The 21,961-nt window shown below is 43.4% G+C and overlaps 1 long non-coding RNA gene and 2 gene segments (V, D, J or C); 2 read left to right on the top strand and 1 right to left on the bottom strand.

Moving 5' to 3' along the window:
- LOC113663510 overlaps positions 1 to 1,969 on the top strand; it is a 122,825-nt gene extending 120,856 nt beyond the window's left edge. Inside the window, 1 exon segment of the C gene segment in view lies at positions 1,441 to 1,969. Within this exon segment, the coding sequence occupies positions 1,441 to 1,807 (367 nt within the window).
- LOC113648731 overlaps positions 1 to 11,828 on the bottom strand; it is an 85,084-nt gene extending 73,256 nt beyond the window's left edge. The window contains 2 exon segments of the V gene segment in view: positions 11,267 to 11,561; positions 11,668 to 11,828. Of these exon segments, the coding sequence occupies positions 11,267 to 11,561; positions 11,668 to 11,719 (347 nt within the window).
- A 94-nt stretch (positions 11,829 to 11,922) lies between these two features.
- Positions 11,923 to 13,071, top strand: LOC125145735. The gene is made up of 2 exons (XR_007144169.1): positions 11,923 to 11,982; positions 12,596 to 13,071. It is a non-coding gene; the product is annotated as an uncharacterized LOC125145735 (long non-coding RNA).
- The last annotated feature ends 8,890 nt before the right edge of the window (positions 13,072 to 21,961 follow it).

The following is a 21,961-nucleotide window of genomic DNA, read 5'->3' as shown; positions in this document are numbered from 1 at the left end:
ATCTGGAACCCCAGTGTAACGATTAATATCATAATAGATCAGGAGTTTAGGAGCTTCTCCAGGTTTCTGCAGGTACCATTGGAGGTAACTGCTAACATCTGCACTGGATCTACAGGTGAGAGTAACAGATTCTCTTGGAGAAACAGACTGAGATCCTGGAGACTGAGTCAGGACGATTTCCCCCAAAAGACTCTAAAGAAAAGGATGCAGAGTTAACATAATGGAAACAGATGTAGTAATGAGTGTGAGAGTGATGTGATGATGTGTATGAATAATAAAAGTAAAGAGAATGTCTCACGGTGAGCGAGGAGTCCCAGTGTCCCCAGCAGGAGACTCAGTACCATCATCATTGTGCTGCGTGTCAGTGGCTCTGAAAGGACTGAACACACTCTGATCAGCACTACAGCTCTTAAAGTGTGTGTAGCAGTGACACAGAGCACATATGCAAACACCACAACTGTATGTGTGTGTGTGTGTGTGTGTGTGTGTGTGTGTGTGTGTGTGTGTGTGTGTGTGTGTGTGTGTGTCTGTGTCTGTGTCTGTGTCTGTGTGTGTGTGTGGTCACTGGAGTGTAACAGAGGTTTTTGTATGACGGCTTCATTAGAATGTATCACTGTGGTACACTTTTGGTGGAGGGACCAAACTCATCATAAAAAGTAAGAATTTAATTTATTTAAAATGAAAGAATTATTTAATATAATTGTTATTGAAGAATATATATAATAATAATATATAATTGAAGAATATTTAATTTAATTGTTGAATAAAATTTAAACACTATTTCATTAAAATAAATCATTTTAAATGATTTCTTAAAATTTTAAATGTTAAAAATAGCTCAGTGCCTTAAATATTCTAAATCCAGTGAGAGAATAAATTCAGATGTTTGTGGTGTTTACTTGAGTTCAGTGTCTAGTGATGAATTTTCATTGTTTCATCACCAGAATAAAGCTGATCAAAGTTCTGGTTAGTCCATGATGTAAAGAGTAACTAGTGAAGGTTCTGCTGCTGGAACACATTTGTGCTGCTGCAGAGTTTCCAGTTTTGTCTCTGTTGGACTTCAGATCATTTACAGAATAAACTCACTGAGTGTTTCAATGGACTATTTAATGCAGTTACTGAGTAGAACTGAGTGAAGATTAAATCAGATAGAAGATGAATTGTGGTGTGGAGGTAAATCTGGTGGCTTCCATACAGTATGTTCTCTTTGTGTCTTAGTGGACTTGTTTGTTAATGGACTGATGTTTGTCCACTGAAACTGTTCTCAACATGAAGCCTTCCATGTGTCTCTGTTCATTTAGAGTTAGAAACTCAGTTTTAATCCTGCTGAAGGTCATAGAAGTTTCCAGATGTTTCTACTGAATTGTGAGAACAATGTGGATCACTGCTGAACACACGTTAATGTTTCAGTCTGGAATCTGAAAAAGCAGTAATGAGTAAATGTTGTGTAAGCGTGTGTAAAGGTGTGTTTATTGTGTGTTTGTGGTCTACAGAAGGTCCCACGGTGAAGCCCTCCGTGTCTCTGCTCCCTCCCTCCTCTCTGCACCAGTGTGAGGAATCGGCCTCGCTGCTCTGCCTGCTGTCTGCCTACTCTCCACAGGGGGCGTCGGTGAGCTGGACGGTGGACGGCTCGGCGGTGAAGGACGGGGTCTTGACCAGTGCAGAAGAACAGAAGAAAGACGGTTACACACGCAGCAGTACCCTGACCCTCAGCAAAGCACTCTGGGAAAAGGGGGAGGAGTTTGTCTGTACGGTCTCCCACGAGGGCGTGGATCATCCGGTCACGTTCAGAAAGAGCCAGTGTTAAGGCTAACAGCTCCAAGATAGAACTGAACACTGAGCTGCTTCCACATCCATCTACAATAGAGTTTCAGTTCTACACAATGCTGACATTTCTGTCTTTACTCTCTTCACTGTCCTGTTGCTCTTCCTGTAGTTTTGCTCTGCTGAAATAAAGCTTCATTTTGGACATTGTGTGTTCTTTTCTTGGAGTTAATAGTCATTATCAGTGTGAGGAGAGAGTGTGTTTAGCTGTAGATTCAGGGCTGTGTGTTGTGCTTCAGTGAGTTTGGATGAAGAAAGTTGAACATCTGGTGAAAGTGCTGCTCTATTCTGGGAGAAAGAGGATCACTCAGCCGTCTTCATGTAAATCTCACTTCCTCTACACTGCTCTCTGATTTCCTGCTTAAAACTGACTCTGTGTGTTTATCTGGGTGTGGAACAGGAAGCTGGTTTCATGTCTTTCTTTAGAGCAGGATTTATGCTTGAGGGAACTGACATTACAGACTTATTTTATATTAATAGTTTCTAGGAATTCTGACCTTTATCATTCTTTAGATGATAAAATTAAAATTTATAATAGGTTTGTGCTTAAACCTAATTTTCATTTGCAGTTAAATGCAGCATTTTTCATCCTTCAGCATTAATTAAAAATCCTCCCATCCACCTCTGAACCTGTCCAACTCTAGGACAATATCAAACATGCCTTTTATCTACAAGAGCCTATAAAAGGTCACTCAGAGCAGTTATGTTCAGACCTCCACAGGAATAATAATCATCTAATGTATCAGTGAGGATTTAGGCCTCATCATAGCACAGAGTCAGCGCTGGTTAAAGAGGTAAATGACCTGTTACTGGTCTCTGATCAGAGTTGTGTCTCCTTGCTGGTGTTATTTGATCTTAGTGCAGATATTGTTCATACTAGACTCCATGATACATAAGAAATTCAAGTCTCATTCAATTTTATCTGTATATCACTTTTAACAAGGAATATAGTAGCTTTACATGAATGTAATAATTCAAGACAAAAACTGCAAAGTTTATTTTTTCAAAATGTAAATCTATATTTATACCTAATGAGCAAGTCCAAGGCAATGGTGGCAAGGAACAACTCTGAGAAGTTATGAGTACGAAACCTTGAGTGGATCTGCATGACACCAGAGAGTGTGATTATTCATCCATTCATTCATTTTCTACCACTTATCTGAACTTCTGGGGTCACGGGGAGCCTGTGCCTATCTCAGACATCATCAGCCATCAAGGCAGGATACACCCTGAACAGAGTGCCAACCCATCGCAGGGCACACACACACTCTCATTCACTCACACACACTCACACACTCAGGACAATTTTCCAGAGATGCCAATCAACCTACCATGCATGTCTTTGGACGGGGAGGAAACCGGAGTACCCTGAGGAAACCCCCGAGGCACAGGGAGAACATGCAAACTCCACACACACAAGGCGGAGGCAGGAATTGAACCCCCAACCCTAGAGGTGTGAGGCGAAAATGCTAACCACTAAGCCAATATGCCCCGGAGAGTGTGATTATAAATTACATAATTACATAACAAGACCTGAACACTAATTACAAGTCTGTTCCATAACTGTGGGGCTCTGTAAGAAAAAGCTCTGCCCCCTGCTGTAGCCTTTAGTACTTGTGGTACTACCAAATAGCCTGCACCTTTTGATTGATGTACAATGGGTACGGAATGTATTCAGACCCCTTTAAATTGACCACTGTTTCTTTCATTGCAGCCATTTGCTAAAATCAAAAAAGTTCATTTTATTTATCATTAATGTACTCAGCACCCCAACTTGATAGAGAAAAAAACAGACATGTAGAAATTTTTGCAAATTTATTAAAAAAGAAAACTGAAATATCACATGGTCATAAGTATTCAGAACCTTTGCTGTGATACTCATATTTATCTCATATGCTGTTCATTTTTTGTGATCCTCCATGAGATGATTCTACTCCTTCATTGGAGTGCAATTGTGCTTAATTTAACTGATTGGACTTGATTAGGAAAAGCAAACACTTGTCTATATAAGAACTTACAGCTCACAGTGCATGTCAGAGCAAATGAGAATCATGAGGTCGCAGGAACTGCCCAAGAAGCTCAGAGACAGAATTGTGGCAAGGCACGGATATGGCCAAGGTTACAAAAGAATTTCTGCAGCACTCAAGGTCCCTAAGAGCACAGTGGTCTCCATAATCCTCATAAAAGGTTGGGATGACCAGAACTATTCCTAAACCTGGCCATCCAGGCAAACTGAGCAATCATGGGAGAAGAGCCTTGGTAAAGAAGAACCCAAAGATCACTGTGGCTGAGCTCCAGAGATGCAGTAGGGAGATGGGAGAAAGTTCCAGAAAGTCAACTATCACTGCAGCCCTCCACCAGTCGGGGCTCTATGGCAGAGTGGCCCGACGGAAGCCTCTCCTCAGTGCAAGACACATGAAAGCCTGCATAGAGTTTGCCAAAAAACACATGAAGGACTCCCAGACTATGAGACATAAGATCCTCTGGTCTGATGACACCAAGATTGAACATTTTGGCGTTAATTCTAAGCGGTATGTGTGTTACCTAGTGAATCAGCATTGATGTATCAAATGATAGAGATTTAAGCACTTATGTACGTCGCTCTGGATAAGGGCATCTGCCAAATGCTGTAAATGTAAATTAGATACTACACCAGGTTACGTATGTATGAGACGCTGTGTCAGTGCTGACGCTATGGGAACGCTTGTGTGAGGACGTTGTGTCCGAAGCTCTGTGTGCACACTCGCCATTTTAATGGCTTGGGAAGGACACGTGACGGAGTGATTACGCGCCAGCAAGTTCATATAAGGGCATATACGTCACACTACTCCAGCTTCTATTTGTCTGAAAGAAGCACGAGAGGATGCCCAGGGCATGGCCAGCTGGTTACATACGTAAGCTGGTGTAGTTCCCTTTTGAGGGAACTCGACGCTGTGTCAGTGCTGATGCTATGGGAACGCCAATACCCACGTTGCCATGCACTGGTCGATGAATGTGCCAGAGGCCGTGAGAGAGCATGAGCAGACTGGGAACAGACCATCAAGGCCCTGCAGGACCTGGGACCCTGGAGAGGGGTCCAAATCCAGGTTATAGAACCTGATAAAGGTGTGCGGAGAGGACCGTGCACCTCATAGGCCTGAGCTAATGGCCGCCAATACTCAGTGCGCTTGGCGGAAACCGGATTACCCTTATTCCGGGCCCCCAAGACAGACAAAAAGGGGGCGGAGGAGTTACTCCACGAGGTAGAGCGGTGAACAAGCCTTGGACATGCCAGGGAAAAAGATTCTAAGCAGGCAGGGGGGTTGACAAGGCCTGCAAATCCCCCACTCTTGAGAGAGGCCAAAGCTAGGAGCAGAGCCAACTTCAGGGTCAGAAACTTCTGAGAGGCTGACTCCAGGGGCTCAAAGGGGGCTTCCAGCAGCCCCTCCAGGACCACAGAGAGATCCCAGGAAGGAGGCGCGGTCTGCAGGAAGGCCTCAGCTGCCTGACACCACGCAGAAAGCGAGAGACAAGAGGGTGCCTACCCAAGGAGGCCCCGAGGACAGGCTCGTGGTTCGCAGCAATGGCGGCCACATACACCTTCAAAGTAGAGAAAAGCAAGACTGCAGGTACTCCAGCACTGTACCGAACTGTGTTCATCGCCCCAGAGGCGAAAAAGCCTCCACTTCAGAGCATATAGCTTCCTAGTGGAGGGAGCCCTAGCATTCAGAAAAGTCTTGGTCACCTCTGATGAGAGGCCTGCCTCTAGGGACTGGTCCCCATCAGAGCTTCCACATCTCTGGGGTGGGGTGGGGGGTTGTAATAGGATTGCCCCTGCAGCTGAGAGAGGAGATCCTCCCTGACGGGAAACTCACATGGGGTGCCATTCAGGAGGGAGGCTAGGACCGAAAATCAACTCAAGAGGGCCAACGAGGGGCAATTAGGAGAAGCTTGACCCGGTCGTGGTGCACTTTAGCTAGGACTTGCGGGAGCAGAGCTACCAGGAGGAAGGCATACAGACAGAGCCTCAGCCACGTCTATACCAAATCTGCTCCACCACAACTCGCTCTAAGTGAAAGGAACCTATTCTCTGACCAGAGCAGAATCTGCTGTGCCAACCTGCACAGGGGTGCAAACGCAGACCACCCTGATTATTGATATGGGGAACCACCGCAGTGCTGTCTGTCCATACTAAGACATGGCAGCCCCTGAGGTGTGGAAGAAAGTGTTAGAAACAACCCTCATCTCCAGGCAATTTATGTGCTATGAGAGATAAGAGCCATCCCATAGACCCAGGGCAGGACGGCAATCCTAGGCCGCTCCCCAGCCCAAAAGCAATGCATCTCTCGAAAAAGTCCTGCAATGGTGACACGCCCCTAGAGTGGGACCCAAGGCCAGAAACCGGGGTCTTACCACATAAGAAGGGTACGAAGCCCACAACAAGTAAAACTTATAACCCTGAGGGTATGTCTGTGAGGATGAAAGTCCGCACTCCTGACCCAGAGCTGAAATGGCCTCATGTGGAGCATAACCAAAAAGATAACGTTGCAGAATTGCTTTCACCGCTGACAAGATGGAAGCCACTCAAGCGGGAGACAGATGGTGGTGGGGTTCCAAACTAGCCCTAGAAAGGTGGTTCTCCATTAAGGAGAACCTTTACTGGGTCGAACCTGAGGCCTAGAGACCTCATATGGGCAAGCACAGCATCTCGATGGCCGGCCGCCATAGCTGTCGACTGGGCCAGAATGAGCCAGTCATCCAGGTAATTCAGTACACGGATGCCCTGGAGACACAATGGTGCTAGGGCAGTGTCCATGCACTTTGTAAACCTGCGTGGTGAAAGGGCTAGGCCAAAAGGAAGAACACAATACCAGTACACTTCTCCCCCAAAAATGAACCTGAGGAACTTCCTGTGCTCCGGCAGAATGCCTATGTGAAAATAAGCATCCTCAAGGTCGATCATCACAAATCAGTCTGTGGACCTGATCTGGGACACGATAACCCTGAGCTTGAGCATCTTGAATCTGTAAGTCTTCAGAGTACAGTTCAGAGCCCATAGGTCCAAAATCGGACGCAGCCCCCGTTCCTCTTGGGAACAATGAAATATCGGTTGTAAAGCTGGAGTCCCGCCCTGTGAGGGGAACATGCTCTATGGCCCCTTTCCTCAGAAGTGAGAAAAGTTCCTCTTGGGGAAACACCGCCTGGTGTCTGCCAACAATCGTGGGCAGCACACCCTGGAAGTGCTGAGGACGGGAGGAGAACTGGATCCTGTAGCCTTTTTCTACGGTATCCAGGACCCACTGAGACGCTGACTGGCTGTCTGACAGTGGTGTCAACCTTGCGAAGACCTCCCGGGTGCCCTGAAACTGGCAGGTGCCGACCCAGGGAGATCCGTGCAAGGAAGAGGAGCAGGCACAGACCCCTCTGCTCCCTGAAATGCCAGAGGTGGCAGGGAAGCAGTAGGGGAGCCTGAATGCAGCCAATATACCTCCTTGTGCCTGTTGATGACAGTAATCACTGCATCACAGAACAAGCCCTGAGGTAACACCGGGGCATCCAGGAGAGAGGACATATCCTCATCTTTAATATTAGTTAAATTGAGCCACAGGTGCCACTCTGTGGCAACCAGCACAGCCATTGCAGGGCCTATGGAGCTGGCCGTCTGCTTTGTGGGACGGAGCACAACGTCAGTGGCTCAGTGGAGCTCAGATACCACCCAAAGGCAGGTTCCCACCGTGTGGGCGATGTAGTTGAGAGATAGCCCGTAATCGTCTCTTCAATCCCAGGCATCGCCCCATACAATGGCGTTCAAACCCTATAGTGGCTGAATAGTCAGACAAGGCAGGAGAAATAATACGTGCTGAAAATGGAATTCTTCAAGACCTTGACACCTTGGCATGGAGGTCTGGGAATCCGGCAGCCACCCACGTGAAGGTGATCTGCGGCCTGAAGTCAGAAAGCGGTCGTCTAGCTTATAACGGATGACACTTACTTCCTCTTCAGGCCAATCTAATTTTAAGGGAAGAAAGTTCATGAGCCTGAACAGACTGTATGCAGGGTGTGAAGGGTCCATTATGATTCTCCCATCTCCCCTGAAGGAAGGGCAGTTTGGTCACAACGATCCACTATGCAGACCTAACTTGGCTTTGATGTCAGCACTTGTGAAAGTACAATCTCTGATGGGCTTTCTCTGTTATGATATTGGTGTTCTTCTCCCACTTCAAGTCTTTGAAATGGTCTAAGGAACTTGAAGGAATCAGCATTGGACACAGTACAACCCTGGATAGTGAAGGGTGACAGAGGATTAGTAGTTTTTTTAAAGTCAACTCTCATCTGCACTGCCTAACTGATGCTATGTTCTAAATTGTTGTGTCTACACCTCAAGGAATCCCAGAACCACAAGCCGGTCCACCTCCAATCTGTATGGATCCAGCAGTGAACCTGTGATGCACTTCAGTTATGTTAGCACCAGCATCCCATAGCACTTCATGACAAGAGAGCTAAAGGCAACTGGTCTGTAGTTATTCAGTCCTGAGATGTAGGTGTTTTTGGAACCATGTATTATGGTGCTAGGCTTGAAGCGTTATAACACCATACTTCAATAGCTATCTCTGTTTAGCAGTAATCCAGTTTGTTTTTGTAGAATTTTCTGTGAGCGCTGTTTGGGATGCATATGTCTTCACAGGAAATTATGTAAGATGTAACAGAATCAGATAGTTTGTCCAAGTCGTCATCTTTTGTTTAAAATTCACTTTAGTCTGTACAATCAAAGCACTCTTGCTTTTACAACTTGGCTTCATCTGTACATTTGTCACCATAGTAACTGTAGGTTTAGCAGATTTTAGTTTATGTTTGTATGTAGGAAATAGGGGCACCAGACACCCAGTAAACAGTGTGGTAGGCATCCTTCAAGACCATGTAGTAGTGGTCCAGAGAGTTATTTACATTTGTTGGGTACCTAAAGTGTTGCCTGGATTTTTTACATTTTAGTTTTAATTTGTTGAAGTCTGGGTGGTTCTGTTCTATACCTTGAATATGGCTGTAATGTAATATGGCGTTGTGTCCAATAGTCACATCTCTGAGGAGTAGAAAGCAGCAAATCATGAGAAGTTCTTTTTTGCTTTGATGAGGACTTGTTGTTTGTCCAGTTAATTTCATAATGAGCAGTGATTAGCCAAGATATGTTCAAACTATGTTAAAGAGCACAAAGCCGTTGGATCAGTATGATCATCTTTGTGTTTGGAGAATGTGTATTATATATAAAGTGCATGACAAACAATGTATTGAATAAACTACATTTACATTCACATTGATGTTGTTTGGCAGATTATGCAGAGTGACACACATTTGTTAAATCTCATCTTATTCTGTACACTACACTCACTCTCCTGCCTCATGGGACAGAAGTCTTACAGTCCACCATTAAAGGATGATGTCTTCAGATAGATTTGGTGTTTTTCTGCTAAAAGGATTTCCTAACATATTTTGGACTGTAGTGAAAATGAGCAACAACAATTTACTGCTAGAAATTTCATATGTTATCACTTTTACCTCAGGTGTCATATGAACGAAAAACTTAATGATTACTTCCATTTGCCTTTGGAACAGTGAACATATTTTTTTTGTTGTTATTATTTGTTTCATTTTTATGTATGGTGTGAGATCTGTCCTTTTTAAGGTGCCCACAGGACTTGATGAGGAAGGTCTGAATAGTGATGCCATTTAATCCAGTGTGAGAATGTTTTAGTGAATCTGAATATTATACTGAAACCCCAGATTTGTTGAGCTTGCTTCATGCTACAGCCATGATAGAATATTTCTAGTTCACTCTGAGCAGAAGTCTGAGTCTGCTGCTACCTCTGAGCTGATATAGGAGAAAGTGACAAAAAACAGAATGAATAGAAAAACACTGCAAAGTTTACTGAGACCTAAAGGGATATGTATACAGTAAAAAGGTGCAGTATTCAGTGTTATCTATGGGCAAATTTGGTACAAAAACAACAGAAACAGACGTGATGGTTAACACATTTACTGATAGTATGACAAGCTCGTTATGGAGTGTCGGGTTCGGCACATGTTTATCAGAACAGATCATAACAAATGTCCAGGTCAAATCAAAGGATATCACAGTCATAGATGAGGTCATATGTGAGGTCATAAACAAATGGCAACACACAGTCATCCCAGGCCCAAGTGTACAGAGTGTGCCAAGGTATATTCAGAATATATTAAAGTCTACTTCGGCCCCAACAGGACCTGTGAGTATTAAAGACCTTTTTCCCTGATCCAAGTCCATCCCACAGCCACAACCTCACATGACAGTCACCCTTTAAGGTCACACATGGCAGAGGTCAGAGGGTGGTCCTGTCCAACAAGAAGCAAGACCTACTTTCAGGTCAGAAACCATACTAGAAACACAGTAGTACTAACACATGAGATATGTGTCATGACACATGACAAGTCTATGGGAGGAGACAAAACTAAAAGTAAAACAATAAGAAAAGATCTAAACCAAAATTTCCATCTGGATGTCACATGGAACAGGAGCTGTGTGCTGAGAGAAGGTGAATATGTGACAAGCTTCTTACTGGAACCCAAAGGTATTATGTTGTACATCTTTGTATATAGTTTGTGTAGGGAACTGAGAAAATATGCCTGGTTACTATTTTTAAATGATTTGAATCACAAATCTTTGTATGTTTAAAATATATGAGGGGCAGTGAGAAGACAGTGGAAGCTTTTGGCACTTGGAAAAATGTGAGTGTGAAAAAAGGATGGCAGAGTGGCGCTAAACTTCATAAATTTAGTCAGTTTTAAAAACTTTTACATTTTGTGTATTGACCCAAAGTATCGAGCTGATAACTGAGTTCCACTAAACAGTCTGGGGAGAAAGCACTGTGAGGAGAACAGAACCATGAAGAATTGAAGGATAAGTTGGAAACAAGGCTATGAAACTACATCGGCGTCTGTCTTAACAAAGCTCCTTGTGTCTCAGTTATCCAGTGAATGTGTTTGTGGACCACAAAGTTGTGTGAGTTCATGACTGATATGTTCCTGTCCACTGCATGTTGAGTGGAAGTTTTATATTGAAACCATGACAAGCATCAAAGAGTCGAGCCTAAATGTGATTACAATATAAAACTAAACATGCAATGGACAGGAACATATGAGTCATGATCTCACACTTTGTGGTCCACAAGGTTTTCTTTTTGAGAGACATGTAATTAAAGTTCTCTATATAACTCTAAGCATTGATGCTTACCAGAGATTAGGAGAAAAAAGGATTAAATGTGAACAGAACATTTGTTATATGGAAACAATTGTCTGGTAAAATCTGTTAAAAAAAAAAAAAAGTGCATTAGCAGCTGAGCAGCTGTTTTCATATCAGTGTGTGTTTCTGAGTCAGAGCACTTCCTCTCCAGCTCAGGGAGGTTTTTGTACGACGCTGTAACACTGTGTTTACGGATAGCTGCTACGCTGCTGACAATAATAATCTCCTGCATCTTCAGCCTGAACTCCAGAGATTTTTAGACTAAACTGTGTTCCAGATCCACTGCCACTGAAACGATCTGGAACTCCAGACTGACGATTAGATGTATCATAGATCAGGAGTTTAGGAGCTTCTCCAGGTTTCTGCAGGTACCAGTGGAGGAAACTGCTAACATCTACACTGGTTCTACAGGTGAGAGTAACAGATTCTCCTGGAGAAACAGACTGAGATCCTGGAGACTGAGTCAGGACGATTTCCCCAAAAGACTCTAAAGAAAAGGATGCAGAGTTAACATAATGGAAACAGATGTAGTAATGAGTGTGAGAGTGATGTGATGATGTGTATGAATAATAAAAGTAAAGAGAATGTCTCACGGTGAGCGAGGAGTCCCAGTGTCCCCAGCAGGAGACTCAGTACCATCATCATTGTGCTGCGTGTCAGTGGCTCTGAAAGGACTGAACACACTCTGATCAGCACTACAGCTCTTAAAGTGTGTGTAGCAGTGACACAGAACACATATGCAAACACCACAACTGTGTGTGTGTGTGTGTGTGTGTGTGTGTGTGTGTGTGTGTGTGTGTGTGTGTGTGTGTGTGGTCACTGGAGTGTAACAGAGGTTTTTGTACGACGGCTTCATTAGAATGTATCACTGTGGTTGACTTTTGGTGGAGGAACCAAACTCATCATCAGTAAGTCTCTCTTCTTTATTCAACATTCCATTCATTTATTTTTATTGTTTATCAAAATATTAAAGTTTAGACAAATAGAAAAATGTGGACATCATCATATATAATTTCTGTTTGTTTATTCATTTATTCATTTGTATGTCTTTATAATTTGGAGATAAGGAATGTGGAGTATGTTTTGATGATGAGACAGTTTCAGTAAAATAAAAATAAGAGAGAGGAAATTAAAAATCAGGAGTTAGCTGTTAGCTGAATAAGTAGACAGTGTGTTCATCAGTAAACAGCACTTTCACATTCACAGCTTCTGAAGTTCATATTGTGTGCTGTGAAGGACATGGTAGAAAACTTCATCCTGTGTCTGTTAGCCTTCTGTCATGTTACTGATGGACTGATTTTGAATCTGGAAACAAAGATAAACAGTGTGTAGAAAGGTGGATGTGGTGTGATGTGGTTATTTCCATCAAAGTCTGAGTGTCTCCACAATAGAACGAGGAACTAGGAAATGTTCTCCTGCTGAGTAGTTCTACTGAAGTGCAGTGATGTGAAGAAGCAGTAATGAGTAAATGTTGTGTAAGTGTGTGTAAAGGTGTGTTTATTGTGTGTTTGTGGTCTACAGAAGGTCCCACGGTGAAGCCCTCCGTGTCTCTGCTCCCTCCCTCCTCTCTGCACCAGTGTGAGGAATCGGCCTCGCTGCTCTGCCTGCTGTCTGCCTACTCTCCACAGGGGGCGTCGGTGAGCTGGACGGTGGACGGCTCGGCGGTGAAGGACGGGGTCTTGACCAGTGCAGAAGAACAGAAGAAGGACGGTTACACACGCAGCAGTACCCTGACCCTCAGCAAAGCACTCTGGGAAAAGGGGGAGGAGTTTGTCTGTACGGTCTCCCTCGAGGGCGTGGATCATCCGGTCACGTTCAGAAAGAGCCAGTGTTAAGGCTAACAGCTCCAAGATAGAACTGAACACTGAGCTGCTTCCACATCCATCTACAATAGAGTTTCAGTTCTACACAATGCTGACATTTCTGTCTTTACTCTCTTCACTGTCCTGTTGCTCTTCCTGTAGTTTTGCTCTGCTGAAATAAAGCTTCATTTTGGACATTGTGTGTTCTTTTCTTGGAGTTAATAGTCATTATCAGTGTGAGGAGAGAGTGTGTTTAGCTGTAGATTCAGGGCTGTGTGTTGTGCTTCAGTGAGTTTGGATGAAGAAAGTTGAACATCTGGTGAAAGTGCTGCTCTATTCTGGGAGAAAGAGGATCACTCAGCCGTCTTCATGTAAATCTCACTTCCTCTACACTGATCTCTGATTTCCTGCTTAAAACTGACTCTGTGTGTTTATCTGGGTGTGGAACAGGAAGCTGGTTTCATGTCTTTATTTAGAGCAGGATTTATGGTTGAGGGAACTGACACTACAGACTTATTTTATATTAATTGTCTTGATCTTCATCCTTTACATCCTTATTTACTGTCAGAACTGGACACTGAATTTAAACTGAAATTGTTCTTTCAGTCATTTAAACCGGATCAGTTACAGAATCTCAGCTTAGAGATTAGTTTAGGTTTAGAGAATCTCTGGAGAGAAAAGCAGGACAAGGGGAAAAGGCAAGAGAGAAGTAAAAAAGAGTGAAAGATAAAATTGCAGCAGTTCAACAGTAAATGTAAAAACACAATAAAGGCATTGAAGGTGGGAGACAGGTGTTGGCTTTTGTTTAAAAGACATTTAAACAAACCCAGCGATGATAATAAGGAAGTTCCAATCCTGGTACTGTTATGAACACCTCCACAATCCGAGAGAGTAGTTTGTCCTGGAGTTAGAGAGATTCTTCAAAGGATGTTGCACCATCTCACTTGAACTGATTTGCGTACTGGGAAAAAAAAATAGGAGCTGAAATCGCAATCAAGTGCAACTGGTCTGAAGAAACTGTTCATGCAGAGAAATTAAAACAAATCAGGCAGACCAATAAAGAGAAGCACAACTCACAATGATGCAAGCAGTTGCTCAAGGAGTCACATATACCCCTTTTCCACCGGAAAGACCCAGGTGCTGGTTCAGATCTAGTGCTGGTGTCAAAGTTGGTTCCACTGGTGAACCTTCTAAGAACCGGTTTGCCTTTCCATCAGTTAGAGAGCATCACAGAGCCGAGTGTGACGTCACTGTATACGTGTCACGTTACACAGCAACGTTAGCACAGCAGCGACAAACACAAACACAAACACAACAATGGTGGATGTTACTTTACTGTTAATGCTCATGGCTTTGTGAACCTACATTAACACCCAAACGCGGTGAATCCGACGTGTACGTGCGGCTCTGTGTAATCTGTATAAACGGAGGTTGTAATGGAGAAAGTACTTAACATTATTTTATCATTAACACAGAAACAATTTAGCCTTCTCATGTAGCCACATACTATCATGTGTGCTGATAATTGGTCATATCGTGTTAAAGTAAAAGTGTATTACAGTTTTTTTGGATTGCTTACACACTAAAATTAACAGTAGTACACTATTAGCAAAACCTTACACTCAAGAGGCAAAACATCAGCCCATATTTGCACAACTATAAGCACATTGTCAACCTCACACTTGTTGCAAACCTCTACACACTGTGATTTGCAAAACACTAAACACACTTAACCAAAAATCTATCATGAAGTCACTTCCATGCAATACCAAAGCACTGACTGTCAAATTACTGCACCGTCCAACCAATCGGGTTAATTGTAGACACACCAATCACGTGTATGAGCACTGTAATATATGTTTACCTTCTGCTCTATGTTTATGTTCTGTAAAGCTGCTTTTAGACAATGTCTATTGTAAAAAACGCTATACAAATAAACTTGAATTGAATTTAACTTGAATTGAATATTTAAAGCAGCAGGTGAGTTCATCGGTCTTCAAGCACAATGTAAAGAGTCAGAGAAAGAGTAATAAGAGGAGGAGAAGGAGGAGGAGGAAGGGGAGGAAGAGGAATCAACATAGGAAGAGGAAGAGATGGAGGTCATGCTGGAGGTAGAGGTAGAGGTAGAGGAAGAGGAAGAGGAATACAAGAAGGTGCTCAAAGAGGACCGAATCTGACAAATGAGATCCACACAACACTGGTTGACCACGTTGTCACCCGCGGCCTGACTCTGAGGGAGGCTGGACTGCGAGTACAGGCAAATCTAAGCCGATACACAGTGGCAAGTGTGATAACATTTCGACTGGAAAATAGGTACAGTGTATTGTAAAAATATCATCATATCAACATCATATCTACACTGAACTACACAATTTTGCATGACACTGTTCTTCAGAGAGTTTTACGAATGGATGGAGAGGAGATCCAGCATGAGTTCATATACGTAGATGAGGCTGGGTTCAACCTGACGAGAACACGAAGGAGGGGAAGAAACATCATTGGTCTCAGGGCTATAGTCAATGCCCCAGGGCAACGTGGGGGTAATATAACACTGTGTGCAGCCATTACACAGAAGCGAGTCCTCCACCGCCATGTCCATATGGGCCTTTACAACGCAGCACTCTTACATTCTTGGACCAATTGCACAAGATAACAGCAGCAAATCAAATCGATCATATGCAATACATTGTTGTTTGGGACAATGTGTCTTTCCACCGCTCTGCTCTGGTTCACAACTGGTTTCAGCAACATCCACATTTCACCATCTTATATCTTCCACCATACTCTCCATTCCTCAACCCTATAGAAGAGTTTTTCTAGGCATGGTGGTGGAAGGTATATGATCTCCGTCTCCAGGCTGAGGTACCCCTCATCCAAGCCATGGAGGAGGCCTGTGACCAGATGGAGGTAGCAGCAATGCAAGGATGGATTCGTCATTCATGACGTTTCTTTCCAAGGTGTCTTACTAATGACAACTTTGCCTGCGATGTTGATGAAATTCTCTGGCCAGATCCAGCTAGGCGAAGAGACAATGTCTAGTTTTTTTTTTTGTATTTTTTACCATAAAGTTACAGTACATGTGAACATTTTGGGCGTGTTGACAAATAAATGAGTCTCTTCAGTCTGCAACATTGGTCTTGTGTAGTGTTTGGTGAATTTACATTATATTTGTACTTTATTGATGGTAGCCTACTCTAATCATAAGGAAGTAAAAGTGCTAAAAGTGTTGTAGGTTTATCACAGCAGAGTGTAACTGGTGCAAACAGAGTATAGTAATGTGAAACGTGTGTGTTTGGTAACAAAGTGTGGTTTTTAAACAGAAGTGTATAGTTTTTACAAGAGTGTTTAATTATGCAGGGGATCTGTAGTGTTTTGCTAATTGTGTGTGGTTGTGCTAATTGTGTGTGGTTGTGCTAATTGTGTGTGTGGTTGTGCTAATTGTGTGTGGTTGTGCTAATTGTGTGTGGTTGTGCTAATTGTGTGTGGTTGTGCTAATTGTGTGTGTGGTTGTGCTAATTGTGTGTGGTTGTGCTAATTGTGTGTGTGGTTGTGCTACTTGTGTGTGTGGTTGTGCTAATTGTGTGTAGTGTTTTGAAAACACGGGCCCTGTTTTGAAAATCGTGCTTAAGCAATCCAAAAGTAAGAGAGGGATTGGTATAGAATGTAGATAATGATGTTCTCAACTATTACCTTCTCCTGGTATGCTAACTGCAGAAGCTCAAGGGCATGGCAGACCTGTGGCCTCATGTGGTGTAGCAGCACAAGCTCCATGGTCTTCATTATTTGTGATTTCATGGTGACTGTCCTGACGTCATTCAACCTTCCAGGGTGTGGTTTGTTCGAAATTGGGATGAAGCTGAAGCAGGAGTGGGGGGCGAAGTGTTATGAGGTGTGAATGAGTTTGGTTGCTTTGAATGTATTCTGTACTAGTAAGATAGGATTCTGAGTAGAATTGTGTACTGTTTACTTGTTTCAGTTAGATCTAGATTTTTGTCACTAACTGTGTTGTAAATTATTGTTGATTCTTTAGTGTTGCTTGGATGTGACTGTAGGTTTATGTTAATTAGTTCTCTCTGTTGGCTAATAATAAGTCATTTCAGTCTTGCTTTGGTGTGAGCAGCTATTCAGAGGCCATTCAGTCATGTGGCAATGTAAAAAAAAAAAACAGATATGAAAGAACAGTAGCACAATGTGATGAAAATAAGTGTTTAATGTCAGTTCCCTCAACCATAAATCCTGCTCTAAAGAAAGACATGAAACCAGCTTCCTGTTCCACACCCAGATAAACACACAGAGTCAGTTTTAAGCAGGAAATCAGAGAGCAGTGTAGAGGAAGTGAGATTTACATGAACACGGCTGAGTGATCCTCTTTCTCCCAGAATAGAGCAGCACTTTCACCAGATGTTCAACTTTCTTCATCCAAACTCACTGAAGCACAACACACAGCCCTGAATCTACAGCTAAACACACTCTCTCCTCACACTGATAATGACTATTAACTCCAAGAAAAGAACACACAATGTCCAAAATGAAGCTTTATTTCAGCAGAGCAAAACTACAGGAAGAGCAACAGGACAGTGAAGAGAGTAAAGACAGAAATGTCAGCATTGTGTAGAACTGAAACTCTATTGTAGATGGATGTGGAAGCAGCTCAGTGTTCAGTTCTATCTTGGAGCTGTTAGCCTTAACACTGGCTCTTTCTGAACGTGACCGGATGATCCACGCCCTCGTGGGAGACCGTACAGACAAACTCCTGCCCCTTTTCCCGAGTGCTTGGCTGAGGGTCAGGGTACTGCTGCGTGTGTAACCGTCCTTCTTCTGTTCTTCTGCACTGGTCAAGACCCCGTGATTCACGGCCGAGCCGTCCACCGTCCAGCTCACCGACGCCCCCTGTGGAGAGTAGGCAGACAGCAGGCAGAGCAGCGAGGCCGATTCCTCACACTGGTGCAGAGAGGAGGGAGGGAGCAGAGACACGGAGGGCTTCACCGTGGGACCTTCTGTAGACCACAAACACACAATAAACACACCTTTACACACACTTACACAACATTTACTCATTACTGCTTTTTCAGATTCCAGACTGAAACATTAACGTGTGTTCAGCAGTGATCCACATTGTTCTCACAATTCAGTAGAAACATCTGGAAACTTCTATGACCTTCAGCAGGATTAAAACTGAGTTTCTAACTCTAAATGAACAGAGACACATGGAAGGCTTCATGTTGAGAACAGTTTCAGTGGACAAACATCAGTCTATTAACAAACAAGTCCACTAAGACACAAAGAGAACATACTGTATGGAAGCCACCAGATTTACCTCCACACCACAATTCATCTTCTATCGGATTTAGTCTTCACTCAGTTCTACTCAGTAACTGCATTGAATAGTCCATTGAAACACTCAGTGAGTTTATTCTGTAAATGATCTGAAGTCCAACAGAGACAAAACTGGAAACTCTGCAGCAGCACAAATGTGTTCCAGCAGCAGAACCTTCACTAGTTACTCTTTACATCATGGACTAACCAGAACTTTGATCAGCTTTATTCTGGTGATGAAACGCAATAAAAATTCATCACTAGACACTGAACTCAAGTAAGCACCACAAACATCTGAATTTATTCTCTCACTGGATTTAGAATATTTAAGACACTGAGCTATTTTTAACATTTTTATTATGAGTTTGGTTCCTCCACCAAAAGTCAACCACAGTGATACATTCTAATGAAGCCGTCGTACAAAAACCTCTTTTACACTCTAGTGACCACACACACACACACACACACACACACACACACACACACACACACACACACACACACACAGTTGTGGTGTTTGCATATGTGTTCTGTGTCACTGCTACACACTTTAAGAGCTGTAGTGCTGATCAGAGTGTGTTCAGTCCTTTCAGAGCCACTGACACACAGCACAATGATGATGGTACTGAGTCTCCTGCTGGGGACACTGGGACTCCTCGCTCACCGTGAGACATTCTCTTTACTTTTATTATTCATACACATCATCACACCACTCTCACACTCATTACTACATCTGTTTCCATTATTTTAACTCTGCATCCTTTTCTTTAGAGTCTTTTGGGGAAATCGTCCTGACTCAGTCTCCAGGATCTCAGTCTGTTTCTCCAGGAGAATCTGTTACTCTCACCTGTAGTACCAGTCAGAGTGTTGGCGGTGCTCTCGGCTGGTACCTGCAGAAACCTGGAGAAGCTCCTAAACTCCTGATCTATTCTGCAACTACTCGTCAGTCTGGGATTCCAGATCGTTTCAGTGGCAGTGGATCTGGAACACAGTTTAGTCTAAAAATCTCTGGAGTTCAGGCTGAAGATGCAGGAGATTATTATTGTCAGCAGGCTCAGAGTTTGCCGTACACACAGTTTTACAGCATCGTACAAAAACCTCCCTGAGCTGTAGAGGAAGTGCTCTGACTCAGAAACACACACTGATCTGAGAACAGCTGCACAGCTGCTAAAGCTGCACTCCACTGAACATCATCAAACATCTTCATGTTTCAAAAATAATCCTTCTTAAAAAGCAGAAATCTCTTCATCAGCTGTTCGTGCTGTGATGAGAAATCAGCTGATGTGTGTAATGATATCTGATGATTTCCACCTTCTGTTAAGAGGAGCAGTGTCTACTAGAAGTCAAGTCAAGAAGTCAAGAAGCTTTTTATTGTCATTTCAACCATATATAGCTGTTGCAGTACACAGTGAAATGAGACAACGTTTCTCCAGGATCAAGGTGCTACATAAAACAAAGACAGGGCTAAGGACATGTAAGTAGTCTTAGCCACATAAAGTGCAACTGTGCAACCTGGTGCAAACAGTGCAGGACAAGACAAGCAAGACAGTGCAGGACAAAAGACAGTGCAGGACAAAAAACAGTGCAGACATTAAGTTACAAGACAATACAAAAAGTACAAAAAATGCAATACACAAAAGACAATACACAGTAACAGAAACAGCGCCGACCGACCAGTGTAAATACTGAATGTTCAAACAGTATTTTGTGCAGTAAAAGAATGAACAGCAGCAGGTTCTTAGCAGCAGGTCCTTTGGATTATATATGGAGTTGTGCAAAAAACAGCAGATGACTGAGATATTGTCCAATATGTGCAAAAACAGCAGAAAAGTGTGCAAAACAGTGTGTGTGTTTTGTGAGGGTCTGTGCAGTCCATACAGATGATGTGTGTGTATGTTGTGCTCAGTATAGTACAGTTCGGTTATTGAGAAGTCTGATGGCTTGTGGGAAGAAACTGTTACGCAGTCTGGTCGTGAGGGCCCGAATGCTTCGGTACCTTTTTCCAGACGGCAGGAGGGTGAAGAGTGTGTGTGAGGGGTGTGTGGGGTCATCCACAATGCTGTTGCCTTTGCGGACGCAGCGTGTGGTGTAAGTGTCCATGATAGAGGGAAGAGAGACCCCAATGATCTTCTCCGCTGTCCTCACTATCCGCTGCAGGGTTTTGCGATCCGAGATCGTACAGTTCCCAAACCAGACAGTGATGCAGCTGCTCAGGATGCTCTCAATGGTCCCTCTGTAGAACATGGTCAGGGTTGGGGGAGGGAGATGTGCCTTTCTCAGCCTTCGGAGGAAGTAGAGACGCTGCTGGGCTTTCTTGGTGATGGCGCTGGTGTTGAGTGACCAGGTGAGGTTCTCCGCTAGATGAACACCCAGAAATTTGGTGCTCTTGACGATCTCTACAGATGATCCGTCGATGTTCAGCGGAGAGTGGTCGCTCTGTGCTCTCCTGAAGTCCACAACCATCTCTTTAGTTTTGTCCACATTCAGAGAAAGGTTGTTGGCTCTACACCAGGCAGTTAGTTGTTGCACCTCCTCCCTGTATGCTGACTCATCGTTCTTGTTGATGAGACCCACCACGGTCGTGTCATCGGCGAACTTAATAATATGATTCGATCTGTGCATTGCTGCACAGTCGTGAGTCAGCAGAGTGAACAGCAGTGGACTGAGCACGCAGCCTTGAGGAGCTCCAGTGTTCAGTGTGGTGGTGCTGGAGATGCTGTTCCCGATCCGGACTGACTGAGGTCTCCCAGTCAGGAAGTCCAGGATCCAGTTGCAGAGGGAGGTGTTTAGTCCCAGCAGGCTCAGCTTCCCAATCAGGTGCTGAGGGATGATTGTATTGAATGCTGAACTAAAGTCTACACACTACTGTAACACACAATGTAGTGCAGGATCTTTCAATAAGAGGCAACATTTATTTCTATATGATTCTAGATTTAAAGATTCATTTTCTCATCATCTGTAAAGTTTCAACACAAACCAGTCTCCTGTTCTACCCCAACCTGATGAAATGTAGACTGATGTTCAGTCATGTGGCCACTAGATGGTGCTGTAATGGAACTGTACACATGCTGATCTGTTACTGTGATGAAGAGAAGATGGACTGAGGATTAAACAATCTTTAAGATGAACTAATTTACATTTTTTCTGTATTCCCAAAATACTTGAGCAGTCTGATCTCCTCCTCTGATCTCTCCCATCAACAAGGTGTTTCAGACTGCAGACCCTCTGATTACAGGATGGTTTTGTTTTTCACACCATTCTGTAAAAACTCTAGAGATGTTTGTGTGTGAAAATCCCAGGAGATCAGCAGTTTCTGAAAAACCCAAACCAGCCCATCTGATACCAACAACCATTTACTGTTAAAGTCACAGAGATCAGACTTTTACTCCATTCTGGTGTTCGCTGTGAACTTTAACTGAAGCTCTTCACCTAAATCTGCATGATTATATACACTGTGCTGCTGCCACATGATTGGCTGATTGGATAACTGGATGAATGTGCAGGTGAACACAGGTGAAGGGTCCTGATAAAGTGGTGTATATCATTTCGTCCATACCTGGAAAATGTCCCCCAACCAACCCAGATAACTAAAAGCAGTTAAAGCAGTGAAACAGAGAGAGAGAGAGAGAGAGAGAGAGAGAGAGAGAGAGAGAGAGAGAGAGAGAGAGAGAGATCAGTGAAGTGAGAGAGAGATTTACATGAAGACAGATGAGTGATCGTCTTTATCTCAGAATAGAACAGAACTTTCACCAGATGTTCAACTTTTTTC

The sequence above is a fragment of the Tachysurus fulvidraco genome, chromosome 10, assembly GCF_022655615.1.
Source record: "Tachysurus fulvidraco isolate hzauxx_2018 chromosome 10, HZAU_PFXX_2.0, whole genome shotgun sequence".
In the NCBI taxonomy this organism is placed as follows: Eukaryota; Metazoa; Chordata; class Actinopteri; order Siluriformes; family Bagridae; genus Tachysurus; species Tachysurus fulvidraco.
Note: the sequence above shows the minus strand (reverse complement) of the source record. Positions and strands in the feature narration are given on the sequence as shown.